The 14675-nt window shown below is 38.8% G+C and overlaps 1 protein-coding gene across 1 annotated transcript in view; it reads left to right on the forward strand.

The window, feature by feature from the left end:
• Window positions 1–14675, forward strand: part of HDAC9 (histone deacetylase 9) — a 573266-nt gene that overhangs the window by 369582 nt on the left and 189009 nt on the right. The window contains 2 exon segments of the mRNA XM_078150730.1: window positions 12399–12454; window positions 12702–12789. Coding sequence (XP_078006856.1) covers window positions 12399–12454; window positions 12702–12789 — 144 coding nt within the window.

Raw genomic sequence — 14675 nt, forward strand, 5'->3', positions numbered from 1 at the left:
ACAGATGCCTGGTGGACTGTGGAGAGGATCTGTGTATATGGGTGAGGAGGGGTCACAGGCCTTAGGCTGTAAAATGAATAAGGAACATGTTCAGAAACAAGCAACATCTGTATGTATCAAGCTCAAGGAGAATTGGCAGGTCTCAGGTCCAGATTCCAATACAAACCAAATCCAGTTCAAACTCTCTGTAGCAGAATAATCCAGGAAGAAATCTCAGGCCAAAGGGAACCTAGCTGATTGACACTGGCCAATTCCAAGCAGCAGTTGACTGAAACTCCAAATGGGACAAGCCCACAGACCTGTTGCTCAGACCTAAACCCAGGTCAGGAACTTACATAGATCAGACCAGAGGTGAAATCATCAGAATTTAGGAGCGCTGAAAGCTTGTCAGTCCCCAACCTGAGGCATCTTTGAGATCCTGGAGCAACATGGCACTCGATACCCCAAGAAAGCAGCAGTTGGACCAGCCCAGGCATTCATTTCAAGAGTGCACAGAGCCTCACTATAACATATAAAGTCTATAAGGAGTCTGGAAAAATAAGCAAACAAAAAGGAATCCCATCATAAGAAGCTATTATAATGAGAGGGATACATTCTCAAGACACAAACTCAGAAGAAGAATAAAAATGATTCCAAAATATCTCTAAACAAAGTGTCAAAGGAAAAAAAAAACATGGCTTGGGCAAAGATTCAACTGGATAAAGTAAATGTTAAAAAATTAAAATATTTTTATTAATGAAATGAGAGAACTATAGAGGAAAGAGGAAAAGGAATGGTATTGGAGAAAGAACTAGAAAGCAAATCAACAGCTTGGGAAAAGAGGCACAAAACCACAGCCAGTAATGTACACCCTGAAAGTTCCGATGCACCAAAAAGAAGCTAATAACTCCACGAGGCAAGAAGAAGTGGTAACAATAAAAGGGGACAGTCTGAAAAATAGGAGAAAATATCTGGTATCTCAGCAAAAAACAACCAAATAAAAAACTGTAACTGACCTAGAAGATTGATTGAGGAGAGAATCACTGGACTACCTGAAAATCATGACCAAAGAGCCTAGACATCATGTTTCAACAAATCTAAAAGCAAAACAACAACAAAATCCTACTGGATTTCTTGGAATCAGAGGACAAAATAGAAATGGGAAAAATATGTTAGTAACCTCATGGAAGAAATCCTATAGATGAAAACTCTGAAGAAACACGATAGACAAAACCTACAGCTTCCAGGTAAAAGAAAAAATACTACAAGCAGCCAGAAAGAAAGGATTGAAGGACCATCAGGATCACAAACAATTTAGTAGCCGCCATTCTTAAAGCATAGGTAGCTTGGAATATGATCTTCCGGAAGGCAAAGGATATGAGCTTAAAACCAAGAATAACTTTCCCAGAAAAAAATATAGTAAAATCCTACAGGAGGAAAAATGACCCTTTAATGCAAGTGAGGAATTCTAAGCATTCCTGATGAAGAGACCTAAACTGTTTAAAACTTTGAAGTGCAAACACAGGAATATGAGAAATATAAAAAATGAAACGTGAATGAGCAAGGGACTAAACAAGGATAACTATGCATATTCAAATACGGGGAATGGTGCTACCCTCTCACAGAGCAAGTCTGGTTTTACAGAAGGCTTTGGAGTGGTTCCGTTATGTATTGATGATCTTAAAAGAATAAGGGAAAGTAAAGAGAGAAAATTCACTAGGTTAGCAAAGAAAGGGAGATTAGGGAACATTGTCTCACATACTTACTAGGAGTGAGCAAGCATGTAGAAGCATTTGAAGCTGAGGAAGAAGTTGGGGGAGCAGGAAACTTGAACCTTATCCTCATCTTAATCATCAAAGGAGATAAGAATATACCCCAACACATACAGACACAATTGGATCCAAAAACACATTTCATTAAAAAGGAAAATGAAAGGGAAAGGTGAGAAGAAAAAAGGGAAAAATAAGAACAATAATATCAAAATAACAAAATGATTTTTATTATATTATAACATGTTTTAAAATTATTTTTATTGACTTTAAATTATTTTTACTATTTTTAAAATGATGATTTTTTTAACAAGAATAGTTGTAACATCTCATTTGTGGGTTGCAAATACTTAGAGACTGAGGGCATGCCAATCATTTGGGGAGTGGCTGAATAAGTTAAGTATGTGAATGTGATAGAATATTATGCTATAAAAAGTGATGAAAGGGATGGTTTTAGAGAAACCTAGGAAGACTTATGTGAACTGATGCAGAGTGAAGTGAGCAGAATCAGGAGAATAATTTATACAATAACAATAATAGTATACAGATATACAACCCTGAAAGACTTGGGAGCTCTGAGCAATACATTGATAAGCCATGATTCCACAGGACTCATGATAAAACATGCTACTCCATTCTTCATAGAGTGGTGAAGGACTCATTATGCAGAATTTGACATTTTCTTTTCTGGATATGGCCAATGCGGAAATTTGTTTTGAATGTAGACAGTGATACTTCAGTAGATTTTTGAAAGAAACTGGATCCTTACGGGGCAGCTAGGTGGTGCAATGGATAAAGCTCCAGGCCTGGCATCAGGAAGACTGATGTTATTGAATGCATATCCAATCTCAGACACTTACTAGGTAGTAAGTTCTACTTTCTACATGAAGCTATTTCTGATTCCCCAGCCAGTCAATTAGTCAATAAGCATTTAGTGGAAATAGCAAACTGCTCTAGCATCTTTGCCAAGAAAACTCCATGGATAGTACTGGTATTGTGTGGTCCACAGGGCTACAAAGAGTAAGACATGAGTGAATAACCAAACAACAGCAACAAGAATAACAACAATAACAACAGGCTTACCATATGCCAGTTACTGTGCTAAGCTCTGGGAATGAAAAGGAAGGCAAACATACCCCTTCCCCCATCGTCAAGAAGTGCATATGTTAATAGGAGATATAATGCACAAATAACTATGCACACACAAGATACACACACATATATTGTATACAGACATTCACACGGAAGTGTATGTATAATATATATATATATATATATATAAGCAATTGACCTTGGATTTGTTTTGTTGATATAGATGCAAATATATGTGTGCGTGTGTGTATATATATATATATACATATATATATATATATATATATATATATATATATGTCATACACACTCACAAAGGCAGGCTGCCTTTCATTTTTGTGCTTTTATCTCCAGCAATGTTTATTGATTACTTGACTGTGATTATGGCATGCCTTGACATATCTTAAAGGCCTACAGCTTTGGAGAAGGACTTTGCTGCTCTTGGTCCCTGTCTCACATGCTAATTTTAATATCCTGCACTTTTCTTGCCTCCTTACTATTCCAGGCTGCTCCCCAGCCTTTGAGTGTTAGTCTGATAGTCAGAGTACTAGAGAATCTAGTAGCAACTGTTCTTATCTATACTTACTGACCATCTTCCAAATTGACAGGTAACTGCTCATTTCATTGTAAGAAATAACTTTCAAAAAGATTTGCATAGTTGAATTCTAGGCCAGCTGGATGGTGTGCTCCATTAATCTTTGGAGGCAGCTGTCACATCCATAGCCAGAGAGGATAGGACAGGAAGGAAATGGCTTTTCCATCATTTTCTTTTGGCTGCTAAATGAGGGGTCATTGAAGATCTAAGATTGGGTCATCAAGGTCTAAGATAGATAGTCTGACTTGCAAATGTCATTCTCTCCTCATTTGTCACTGCCACTTCATGCACTGAGTTTAGACTTGGAATCATCTGTGTTGTTACTTAGCTCCTTCAAGCTTAAAAATCAAACTAAATAAATGAAATTCACACATTATTAAGTACCTGCCATGTAGCCTGGTATAGTCCAGGAAGTATGAGGAAGGGAAAAATGCACTGAGTTTGTGCATCAGATGACAAGGTTTTAGATTCCAACTCTAGTATTTCCTAAGTAATAGAGGCAGCTGGTGACACAGTGGATAGAGAACCTGGTCTGGAGTCAGAAAGATCTGAATTTAAATCTGGGTCTCAGACATTGACTAGCTGCATGACCCTGGACAAGTCATTTAATGTGTTTGCTTCAGTTTTCTCATCTGTGAAATGGGGATAATAATAGGACCTACCTCCTAGAGTTTTTTGGTGATGCTCAAATGAGCTAAAAATTGTAAATCACATACCACAGTATCTGGAACATAGTGAGTGCTATAGAAATGCTCCTCTTCCCCCCCCCCCTTCTTCTTCTCAATTTGTGACCTTGGCCAAATCAATTCATCTCTCTGATCCTCAGCTTCCTGAACTATAAAATGAGGCAGTTGTACTTGATGATTTTCAAAGTCTCTTCTGGCTGTCCATGATCCTTGTTTAATATGTGCAATGCACTTGGATAGATGTTGATGGTATAACGTTGAGATTCAATTGTCCTTTCTCTCCCATTTGCTTGGGAATCTCCCTTCATCAGTGAAGGTAACAACCCATCCATAACTTAGTTGATAAGTTATCACAAGTAATTTGAGTCACATACTAGTTAAGTGATTCGCTCTTGTTGTATGTTATGCTCCCCTCCACCACTGTATTCTCTGGGCTTTCTCTCCCAACCACTCTGCAGCCACACTACTAGGTTAGGACCTCAGAGATTTAATTGTTTCACCATTTTTTCAGGGTTCTAGGGACTGAGGTAACTTTGGTGGTGGGCTACTTTCTTACTACTTTCTGTTAACAAGTATGTTTATTCAACTTACTCTTAGCCAAAGCATGATGATTACCTAGCATTCCCCCATCCTCCAACAAACTAAAAAGTAAAACCCACCTGAGATGCACTTTCCCACTAATGCTCACAGTGTCACTGGGGAGATTGGGCACAAAATTTAAATTATGGTATTGGGTCAGATGGGGAAAGAACACAGGTGCCCAGGGCAACTCACTTCTTTGGAACTGTGGGCCTCGATGTCCTTTCTCATGAATCGTCCTCACAAAATTGATTGATTGGTATGGTGACTGAGGAGAGTGGTTGGCTCCATTTTAAGCTGGGCTGCTCTCAGGCTAAGATATAAGGCCGAGGTACCCCAAGAGTACTCTTCTGCTAGGCTGGGTTGCTTTGCCGGTAGGTCAGGCTGCTCCACTACTAGATGTTTGAGTTACCCTTCTACATGACCAGCCTGTTTGGCTATTGATGCAGGCCAATTTACATCAGACAAATGTTTCTGCTTCTGTTCTTTGGGATCTGTGGGATTTCTCCCTCCCAGGCAATAGGTGGCATTGCAAAGAGATTTAGCCCTTTTTGGTAACCCTCCTTCCCAGGCAGCAAATGGCAGTGAGTTATAGACTTCTCTTGTCACTTTGAAGTCTTTTCTTATTTTTTTTCAATTTAAAAAAAAAATTATTTATTTATTTTTAGTTTTCAGCATTCATTTCCACAAGATTTTGAGTTGAAAATTTTCTTCCCATCTTGCCACTCCCCCCATCCCAAGACCTACCAAAGAAAGATTCTATGGTCTGACTCTTTTTGTGCTGCTTGCTCATGATCCCAGCCAATTACTTTAAACTCTTTGTTAAGGTAGGGGTCTGCTTCCATTGGGTAGAAGGTACTGTCCCAAGCTTCAGGGTTTGTGCAGCTATTTTCAAAGGTACTCCTAGGAACCTGTACATTTTTATTTCTTCCAAGGTGGTATGATGAAGGGGGAAGTGTTTACTCCTTTCTTGGCCTGTGCTCTGGTTTATAAGTGACAGAAGCACTCTCTTCTGCCTTGGAACTGTGAGGAGGATTCCCTCTTTACTATCACTACAAGCCCCACCACACCAGTGCTCTTCCTTGCCCTAGGATCAGCACCCAGAACTGTGACCCAGATCCAAGCATGGGCAAAGCAAGAGAATCCTGCCTCAGTGCCAGCAAAGAGATCCCTATAATCCCACTCTGATCAGTTGCTCAATCCCCCCTTCCATCTGTGGGCTGAGAGCTCTGGAAGCAGCTATCACCCGGGGTTGTGCCAGGAGTGGGGCCAGACAGACCTCTCTCACCATGGTCAGACATACCTTTCCTACTGACCTTCTAAGCTGTCTTTGGTGTTTGTGGGTTGAGAAGTCTGGAAACCACCACAGCTGTCCTTGATTCAATCCCCTGAAGACTGCTCCAGGTTCACTGAGGCCTGGTCTTTGCCTCTGCAGCCTGTGTGGCCCATGCTGAACTGCGCTCTTCTCCTAGCCTGGCACAACAGACTTTTTCTGCTGACCTTCCAGGTTGTCTTGGGCTGGAGATTTGTTTCACTCTGTCTTTTTGTGGGTTCTGTTGCTCTAGAATTTCTTTAGAGCCATTTTTACAAATATTTGGAGGTGTTTGTAGGAGAGCTCACTGTTTTTACTCCACCATCTTGGCTCTGCCCCCAAAGTCTTGTCTTAGACCAATAATCCTGGTTCAGGACAGGGTCTCTTCAGTGAAAGATCTGAAAATAGCTTATGGTGATTTAGCAGTATATTATTTTCAAATCCTTGTCTCTGTTAGCTAAGTCATAACCAGGCAATATATATTTGTGCAGTAATCACAAAACAGTTCTGGAGTGCAGGTTCCCCACTTATTAACTCCTGTTGATTTTATGGAAATGAGCTACTAAATAACAGCATTGAACACTAAGGAAGTGTTTTCCCTAGGGAAATGCATTGTCTGTATTGACAACTTTCATAGTGTTTTTTTTTTTGGTATGAAAATCTCACTTTTTAAATTTTTTATTTGCTCCTTTAAATCAGCAAAATTGCCAAAGTCTGAAAGACTTTATGCTAGTGTCAGAGGCAACATTAGAACCTGCCTTTTCCCAATTCCAAGTCCATATTTCTTTCCAATACACATCTGCATCTCTATAACTTTATATGTGCAAGTAAATAAATACAAGAGTATGTGATAAGGAAGTAAGCTCAACCACTGGGTGCATCGTCAAGGTAAGCCTGGAAGGATGCTGAAGAAATCAGAAGAGTATTGGTTGTCATAGACAGAGTTAATATAAGTCTTCATCTGTGTTGACCTTTGAATAATAGCCCCTATTCCATGAAGATCATTGAAGCATAGGCACCCATCTCGATTGCAGAGATGTAGAGGAAGAGAGATTTTATGAAAAACTCACTGAGTCCCTGTTGATTAAATCAGCATTTACTTCATTCATTAAATACAAAGGTGGGAATAAGTGAGAAAATGGAAAATATGTAGGAAATTATAAGAATATTAATATAAGAACACAAGAATAAGGAGGAGGCTCATGTTCATAAAGTGTACAGAAACTCGTTTCTTCAACATGAGAAATTCATATGACTTCAACTATAGAAATGCATTAATTATGAAGCATTTTCATCTGTTTCCTCACTGTACCCTCGGGACCATGACACTTGTCCATCTGACTTCCATCTAAAACTTTCCATATGTGTTGTCTCCATCATGAGAATGAGATCTCCTTGAGAACAGGGCCTTACCTTTCTATTGGTTTCTCCTGTGCTGTGCTTATAGTAAGTATTTGTTAAATGCTTTATCCATTCATTTATACTTCCATATCATGAATGATGTAAAGAATAGAATCTGAGGGGCATTGGACATGACTTGCATCAAATAGCATAATAAAAAAGAAGGAAATTGATTTTATATTAACTAATAGAAAATGAACAGGTAGCAGTGTGAGTGTCATGTTGGAATCTACTGTCCATCTGTAGTCATATCATTGGCTTATTAGAGCCAAGATTAAAAAAAAATAAATTAGGAGAAAGTATAAAAATAAAATGATGAAAAGAAGATTTAATGTAATTACATCTGACTCACTTAAGATGTTGACACCAAAAAATAGGAAATGGAAAATGCAACAACCATTGACACAAGATGTCAGCATTTTTCTATAGGTGTTTAATTAAGGTAAAGAAATCACCACAACTGGAAGACCAGAAGAGCTTTGAAACTACTTCAGCTATCAAATATCTTCCTCTTTTATCTTTTTGATGAATGGAATGACAATGAAGATAAATGTAATATAATTTTCAAATATAAAGTAATTTTAAAAAAAGCAAAGGAATATGGAGGATCATAAGCATCATATTAGTCCCTGATATACAGTTTAATAAAGTAGAAATGTCAAGTCACTAAATAAAATGAAGACCAAAAAAGAAGGCAGATGAGACCAAGTGTATAGAAAGGAATTCTTGCTGGATGTGCACAATTGGGAATATTTTAAGAGACCAATTCTCCAAATAAATGAAAGGGAAGGACATTGAATAATTGAAAAAAAAAAGCGTTTTCAAAAGGTTATCAAGATGATCTTCTTAATTATTGACCTAGATTCCTACATTCTCATCTCTAACATTAGAATTTTTCTGATGATTCTGAATTGCTACAAATTATAGAATAATACTTTTCAAAGATTATTTTTGTCACCCAGAGGGCACTAGAGGCTTTCATAGAGGGAATTAATAGGCTGCAACATATTACCAACCAAGAATTTCATGGAAAGAGTTGCATACAAAATATCAACCTAGAGATGTAGGACCAGAAGGGGGGATGAACTAGAGTGGGAGGGCTAATCAAGTTTCATTGGCTGCCATGGTAAGCCAACAGGCATAGAAGAAGGTCTCTGATCCATTGCCTGGAAGCCAACCAAAGGATATGGACAAAAGTCCAAGATTAGAAGTTCTGGATGGTTCATGGTAAGCTCAAAGACCCACTGCAGGGATTTCATAGTCATAATATGCTGAAGACAATTAGTTATCAACACTAAGATTTACAGCTGGCAGGGAACATCTGATACTCTTCCCTCATTTTACAAAAGAGGAAACTAATGTCCAGAGAGTGACTTGACCAAGATCACAGTAGTGGTAAGTGGCAAAGACAAGATTTGACCCAATTCCTCTGATTCCAGATCTGGGGTTTTTAGTACTGCACCATTTTTAAGGACCAAGGGATTGAGTCCATAGGAAATGTCAAGATTATAGAAGTCATCTGGGGGAACTAAGGGAATTAGCTCAATTTAGAGGAAGAGGAAATTCTAGGAAAGGATAAAGCAATGGAATATTTAGTGACAAAAGAACTGCCGTAGGCATAGACAGCCAATAAAGGAGAGAAATTTTGACAAGTAAAAGGTGAGGAATTGTGTGAGAAACATGCTCATTTTTTAGACTATGCTATTTGTACTCTTTGACCCTGTGATCTCACTAATACAGGGGTAGAATGGTTGTATACATGGTCAAATGTGGTTACTGTAGTCTTTTTTGTTCTATTAGAAGGGATGGTTTAATTGAGAAGGAAGGTATATTGAGAAATAACCATGGTGTAAAAAACAAACAAAAAAGGAAAACAAAGTCATGTATATCCCAAGGAAGTCAAAGACAGAAACAAAGATGAAATATAAACCAAATATTCAGGGCAACATTGCTTTGTGGAAATTATACAGAGGGTGGACTGAGAGAAATAAGAAGATCCGTATGAACTGATGCATAATGAAATAAGCAGAACCAGGACAATAATCCATAATAGCTATAATGATATAACATTTATATAGTGCTTACTGCGTGTCAGGCACTGTGCTAACACTTTGAAATTATTAACTCATTTGATCCTCACAACAACCCTGGGAAATAGGTGCTATTAGTATTTTCATTTTACAGATGAGTAAATTGAGGCAAACAGATTAAGCGACTTACACAGGATCACACAGCTGGTGTTTGAGGTCAATTTGAACTCAGATCTTTTCTATTCACTCTAGTGCCCCTCATTACAATATCAATAAAAACAACACTAAAATAAGCTAAACTCTGAGCTACTGAAGAAACAGTTACCATTTTCCAGAGAATAGGTAATGAAACATCCTCTCAGCAAAGGGCAGAATGTTGTATAGCTCATCAGAAAATGCTATTTTATTGGTTGTTTGTACATAACTGTTTTTGTTTCTTAGAATAGAGTGAGAGGATGGCTAGGGAGGAGCATATCTACAAATGGCCATAACATAAAAATGAAATGTCATCAGTAATTTTTCTTTTTAAGTAATGAGTGTATCTAATGCACCAGAGAGGCAGAATTGGGGTTAATGAGTAAAAGCAACTGATTTGGGGCAAGCAGGTCAATGCAAAGAATGGTTTTGGTAACAGATTGAAAGGAGAAGTAAATTACACAGACTTTTGGGAGGAATAGAAACAGAGGAAGTAGAGGCATAGGTGAAGGAAGCCCACTGTTGGACAAATTTGGCAGCCAAAGGAAGTAGACCATGAATTTTTCTGCCCAACTTCCAATGGTCTTTATAGTATGGACCCACCGGGACTCCTTACCTGCCCTTATTTTCCACCACCCTCTAACAGAAACTCCCCAATCCTGTGAAGCTTGATATTTCACAATATACTGTTTGATTTCCTGCCTCTTTGTCTTTGTTGATGTTAATTCACCTTTCCCTTCCTCTGTCATTGTTCAGACCCTGACCCTCTTTCATAACTACCTTGGGTATCACATGCCCTGTGAAGCCTTCCTGAGGACTCCAATCCACCTCGATCTTCCTCTTTGGGCTGCTTTGCTGTTCCTAGGCTGTTTCACAAAGTTATCACTTAATTATGCCTGGACTTGCTGCTTCATGGGTGTTATTATCGTCACCTGAGCAACTTTGATGCTAGGAACCATGGGGTCATATAGCTCTCAAATGATCAGTGATAGCCAGTGCTGTGCTGGACCTAACATAGGGAGTGCTTACAGATCAAGGGCTTATCAGAACCAATGAACTGGCTGATTTCTATCAAGCCTAGGAACACGTTGTTATGCATAGTAGCATCCAAATGAAGGGATAATTATATGCAAATTAATGTGACATGATTGATTAAATTAATCTGTTTTAAACACTTTGGCAAAGGACTAGTTTTCTATATATATTCTCGACATTTAATATGAAAGGCTTGGAAATAAACTCCCCAGTTGGGATGGCTCATGTGCTTGACTTAGATTATTGCGTAGTTAACAGAAAAGGCAGCCGGATGTCGCAGCTGTACCAGGGGAGTGTCATCATTTTTGTGTCACTCATCCCTTTGGAAGTCTGATGAAACTTATGGAACCCTTTCTCATAATCATATTTTTGAATGTTAAAAATAAAATACATGAGAATACAAGGAAAGCCAATGACACTGAAGTACAGATATCAAAATAGTATAAATCAAAACAAAATGAAGGTCAGAGACCCTAGATTAAGACCCCCTTACTATACGTTTTAAGCCTCGGAATTAGGAAGACCTGGGTTCGAGTCCTATTTCTTATACAATCTGTGCTGTGGAGCAAAGGCAAAGTACTTAATCTCCTAATGACCCAAGGATTCTGAAGACTCCAAGCTGCAGATGAGTTGTCAAGTTATTTCCTTGGAGGAAGTTTCCATGGGAGTACTATACACTCATGAAATCACAGGTCCGGGACAGCTCACCTATCTATCCGTCCCTACCCCCCATAAAAAAAAGAAAGGAAAGATACACTTTTTATTATTAACTTAGTTCTCAAGTCATAGTTAAGTGAAAGGTAGTGAGAACCTCCTGAGAAATGATTATTTCAAGTCAATGGACCCTCCATTCTCCACATCATGGTTTTACAAGGATTTATAGATCCTGGGTTTGCTACGGAGTTACTTCATTTTTCTATGATGCATTACAACCAACCTCGAGGTTCAGGAATTCCTTGATCATGGCTAGATCTGATTGCTGTTCTGCACAGGAATTCTTTATAGAATTCCAGAACATAAGTTAGAAATTGACTTAGAGAATCCAATAAACTTAGAAGCTTTGGCTGACTTCCAAGCTAAATTTATAGACTGGAAAAAATATGGCCTTCCCATTGTCTTTTTTTTTCTTTTTTATCCCCTTCAGGATAGTCTTGTGCTTGTGTGTGTGTGTGTGTGTGTACGTGCGTGTGTATGCATGCACACGCATATACAGATTTATGATTTTGCCTGACACTGGGTGTGGGAATTAAATTTTCATTGTGTGGAGATCTGTTGAGGGTGTCTGAGCTTCAGCATTTGTCAATGTGGCTCAATGCTTCTGGGACTCCGTCTTCCACCAAGAATGGATTTCTTCTCTTCCTCCTCCCAGAAGAATTCAGGGCCTGGATGTAATGAGATATGAAGTCTTTTTCCTAAGTGAGCCCGTTTAGTTCAGTGGCTGGGGTGCTTAGTGACCAGCTGGGTTCAAGCCCCTGAAAGCCTCTAGTTCCATCCAGGCTCCAATTGGGCCTCCTCTTTGAGACATGAGATATGTGGCTTTAATCAGATGTTTTATTTCTGCTAATTCTCTGAAAGGCTAATTGGGGCAGAAAACAAACTTAGAAGCCTCTAATAGGTTCCAATCCTGTTTGCCGGCTGCTCTGTATTACATGAAGAGACAAGGGTTCTTTTTTTTTTTCTTTTCTTTCCCTATCTGATAATTGAAAACCTATCTTGTTCTTACAGAATGGGTTTGCTGTTGTAAGGCCCCCAGGCCATCATGCTGAAGAGTCAACAGCCATGTAAGTACCAGGGAAGACTGGCTATCCTGGAGCACTGGGGTTACTGGCAGTCACCTGCCCCATGCACGTCTCCGAAACCCTCTAATTGTTAGCAGATGCCTGCAGAGGCTCGCGAGGTCCTCCCAGAAGCAGATTTATGGCTTTGGAGATCATATAGCATTTTGAGAAATGCCCTGAATGTTATTTATAATGGTTTTTTTCCTGGCTGATTTGCTTTCTGATTTCTCTGTTCTTCTTTATTCTGCAGGGGGTTCTGCTTTTTTAATTCGGTGGCAATTACCGCCAAATACTTGCGCGAGCAGCTCAAAGTAGGCAAGATATTGATTGTAGACCTGGTAGGTATCCTGGGCAAACTCTGTCTTCTTGTTCTCATAGGTGAGAGAGAGTGGGTCTGTTTCCCCATGTCCAGCTGCCTTGCCTTCTAAATAATCCAGGAGTGTGTGGACTCCCAAACCAACGTGGAAACTCATTAAATCCGGCCTGGACATTCTGAAACCATAAACATGAAGCTTTCACTTTCACAGCATTAACAGAGATTTAATGAGAAGAAGCCACAGCTCGGGGCAGCCTTTTTATGGTCCTTAAATGAATTGATACTTCCAGTGTTGAAATAACCCAACAGAACCTGAGTTTACTTTCCCCCGTAGAATAGGGGCCCTAACGAGTCCGATGGGCTGGAAAGAATGCTGTTGCTGTGGTTACCAAATTGGCTACTTCCCCTGCCTCACATCCCTTGGCTTGCTGCACAGCACTGGGACCATTCAAACAAACCCGCTTGTCATTCTCCAGGCTTGGATGCCAGGGTGGGATGTCTCTCTGCACAAAAGCAGGACGATTAAAAGTCAGCAGCACTGGCCTGGGCCTCCACAACGCTAAGCTGCATTCTTGCACAATGGAGTTATAATTTGCTTAACAAATGGTTTGTTTAAATGCGGGTGACATTTGGCATGTCGTCCATAGTGTGTGCATGAATAAGGGATTGGAGCTTTGCCTCCCCCAAAAAGGACCAGCTCGGTGCACGGGCCCAAGGAGAGTGGGAGGGTGATTTATGAGGCCCATGCTGGCTGGGCCGACAGTTCAGGAGAGAGGTGTAATAGGTTGTCTGACAAAGCATAGACAGGAAATGAACCCTGGCATCAAACCCTAACCCGGGGCATCTGCACTTAATTAATTTCTGCAGGTGATAAAAGATTTAAAGACAAAATATGTTAAAGGGTTTTTTTTTTTGAAGTGCATGGCTTAATAGTCTAAATCTTGTTCATATCTGCACTCATAATTAAATCTTATTGGGAAGTCATGGCCTTACCATCTAGCACTTTGGTTCAGTTAAGGAAACACAACAGAAATTGAAAGAGAGAATGAATGGAGATGGGAAAGGGGAGAGAAGGAGAAAGAGATAGAAAGAGAGAAAAGTTGAAGTGAAAAGAAAAAATAGGAGTAAAGAAAAGAGGAAAAGAAAGAGGAAGAAAAGATGAGATGGAGAAAGAAAAAGAAAGAAAATAAACATAACAGAAAAGAAAGAAGAAAGGTAAGAAAAATGAAATAAAAGAGGAAAAGACAAAAAGAGAAAATAGAGAAAAAGAAAAGAAGAATGAAAAGAAAAAAGAGAAAGAAAAAGAAAGAATGAAAAAGCCATAAAGAAAAAATATATATAATGAAAGGGAGAAAGAAAAGAAAAGAAAGAGAAGAGTAAAAGAAAAAAGTGAAAAGTATGAAAAATGAAAGAATAAAAGGAAGAGACAGATAGAATGAATAAAGAGGGGGAAATGAAGAAGAATAAGAGAGAAAAAGAAAAAAACGTGAAAATTTCTAAAAGAAAATAAAGAGGAGAAACAAAAAAGAGGAAGAATAAAGAAAACAGAAAATTAAAAAGGAGAGAAGGAAAAGGATGAATGAAGGATAAGGAAGGAAAAATGAGAGAAAGAGGGAAAGAAAAACACACAGAAGGCAAGAAAGAAGCAAATTAAGAAAGAAATCAAGCAAGAAATATGAGGCAAGAAAGAATGAAAGAGAAAGAAAGGAAGATAAGGAGAGGAGATCAAAGAAGGAAGGAAAGAAGAAAAGAAAGGAAAAAGAAAGGAAAAGGAGAGAGGGAAAGGAAAGAAAAATGAGAAGGAAAGAAAAAAAGAATAGAAAGAAAAAGGATTGGGAAGTAAGGATGAATAAACAGTATCATGTAAAGAAATATATATTTGTTGTGTTGAGAGCCATAAATTTATCA

Source organism: Phascolarctos cinereus, unplaced genomic scaffold, assembly GCF_003287225.1.
Source record: "Phascolarctos cinereus isolate Bilbo 61053 unplaced genomic scaffold, phaCin_HiC Scaffold_1;HRSCAF=81, whole genome shotgun sequence".
Lineage (NCBI taxonomy): Eukaryota > Metazoa > Chordata > Mammalia > Diprotodontia > Phascolarctidae > Phascolarctos > Phascolarctos cinereus.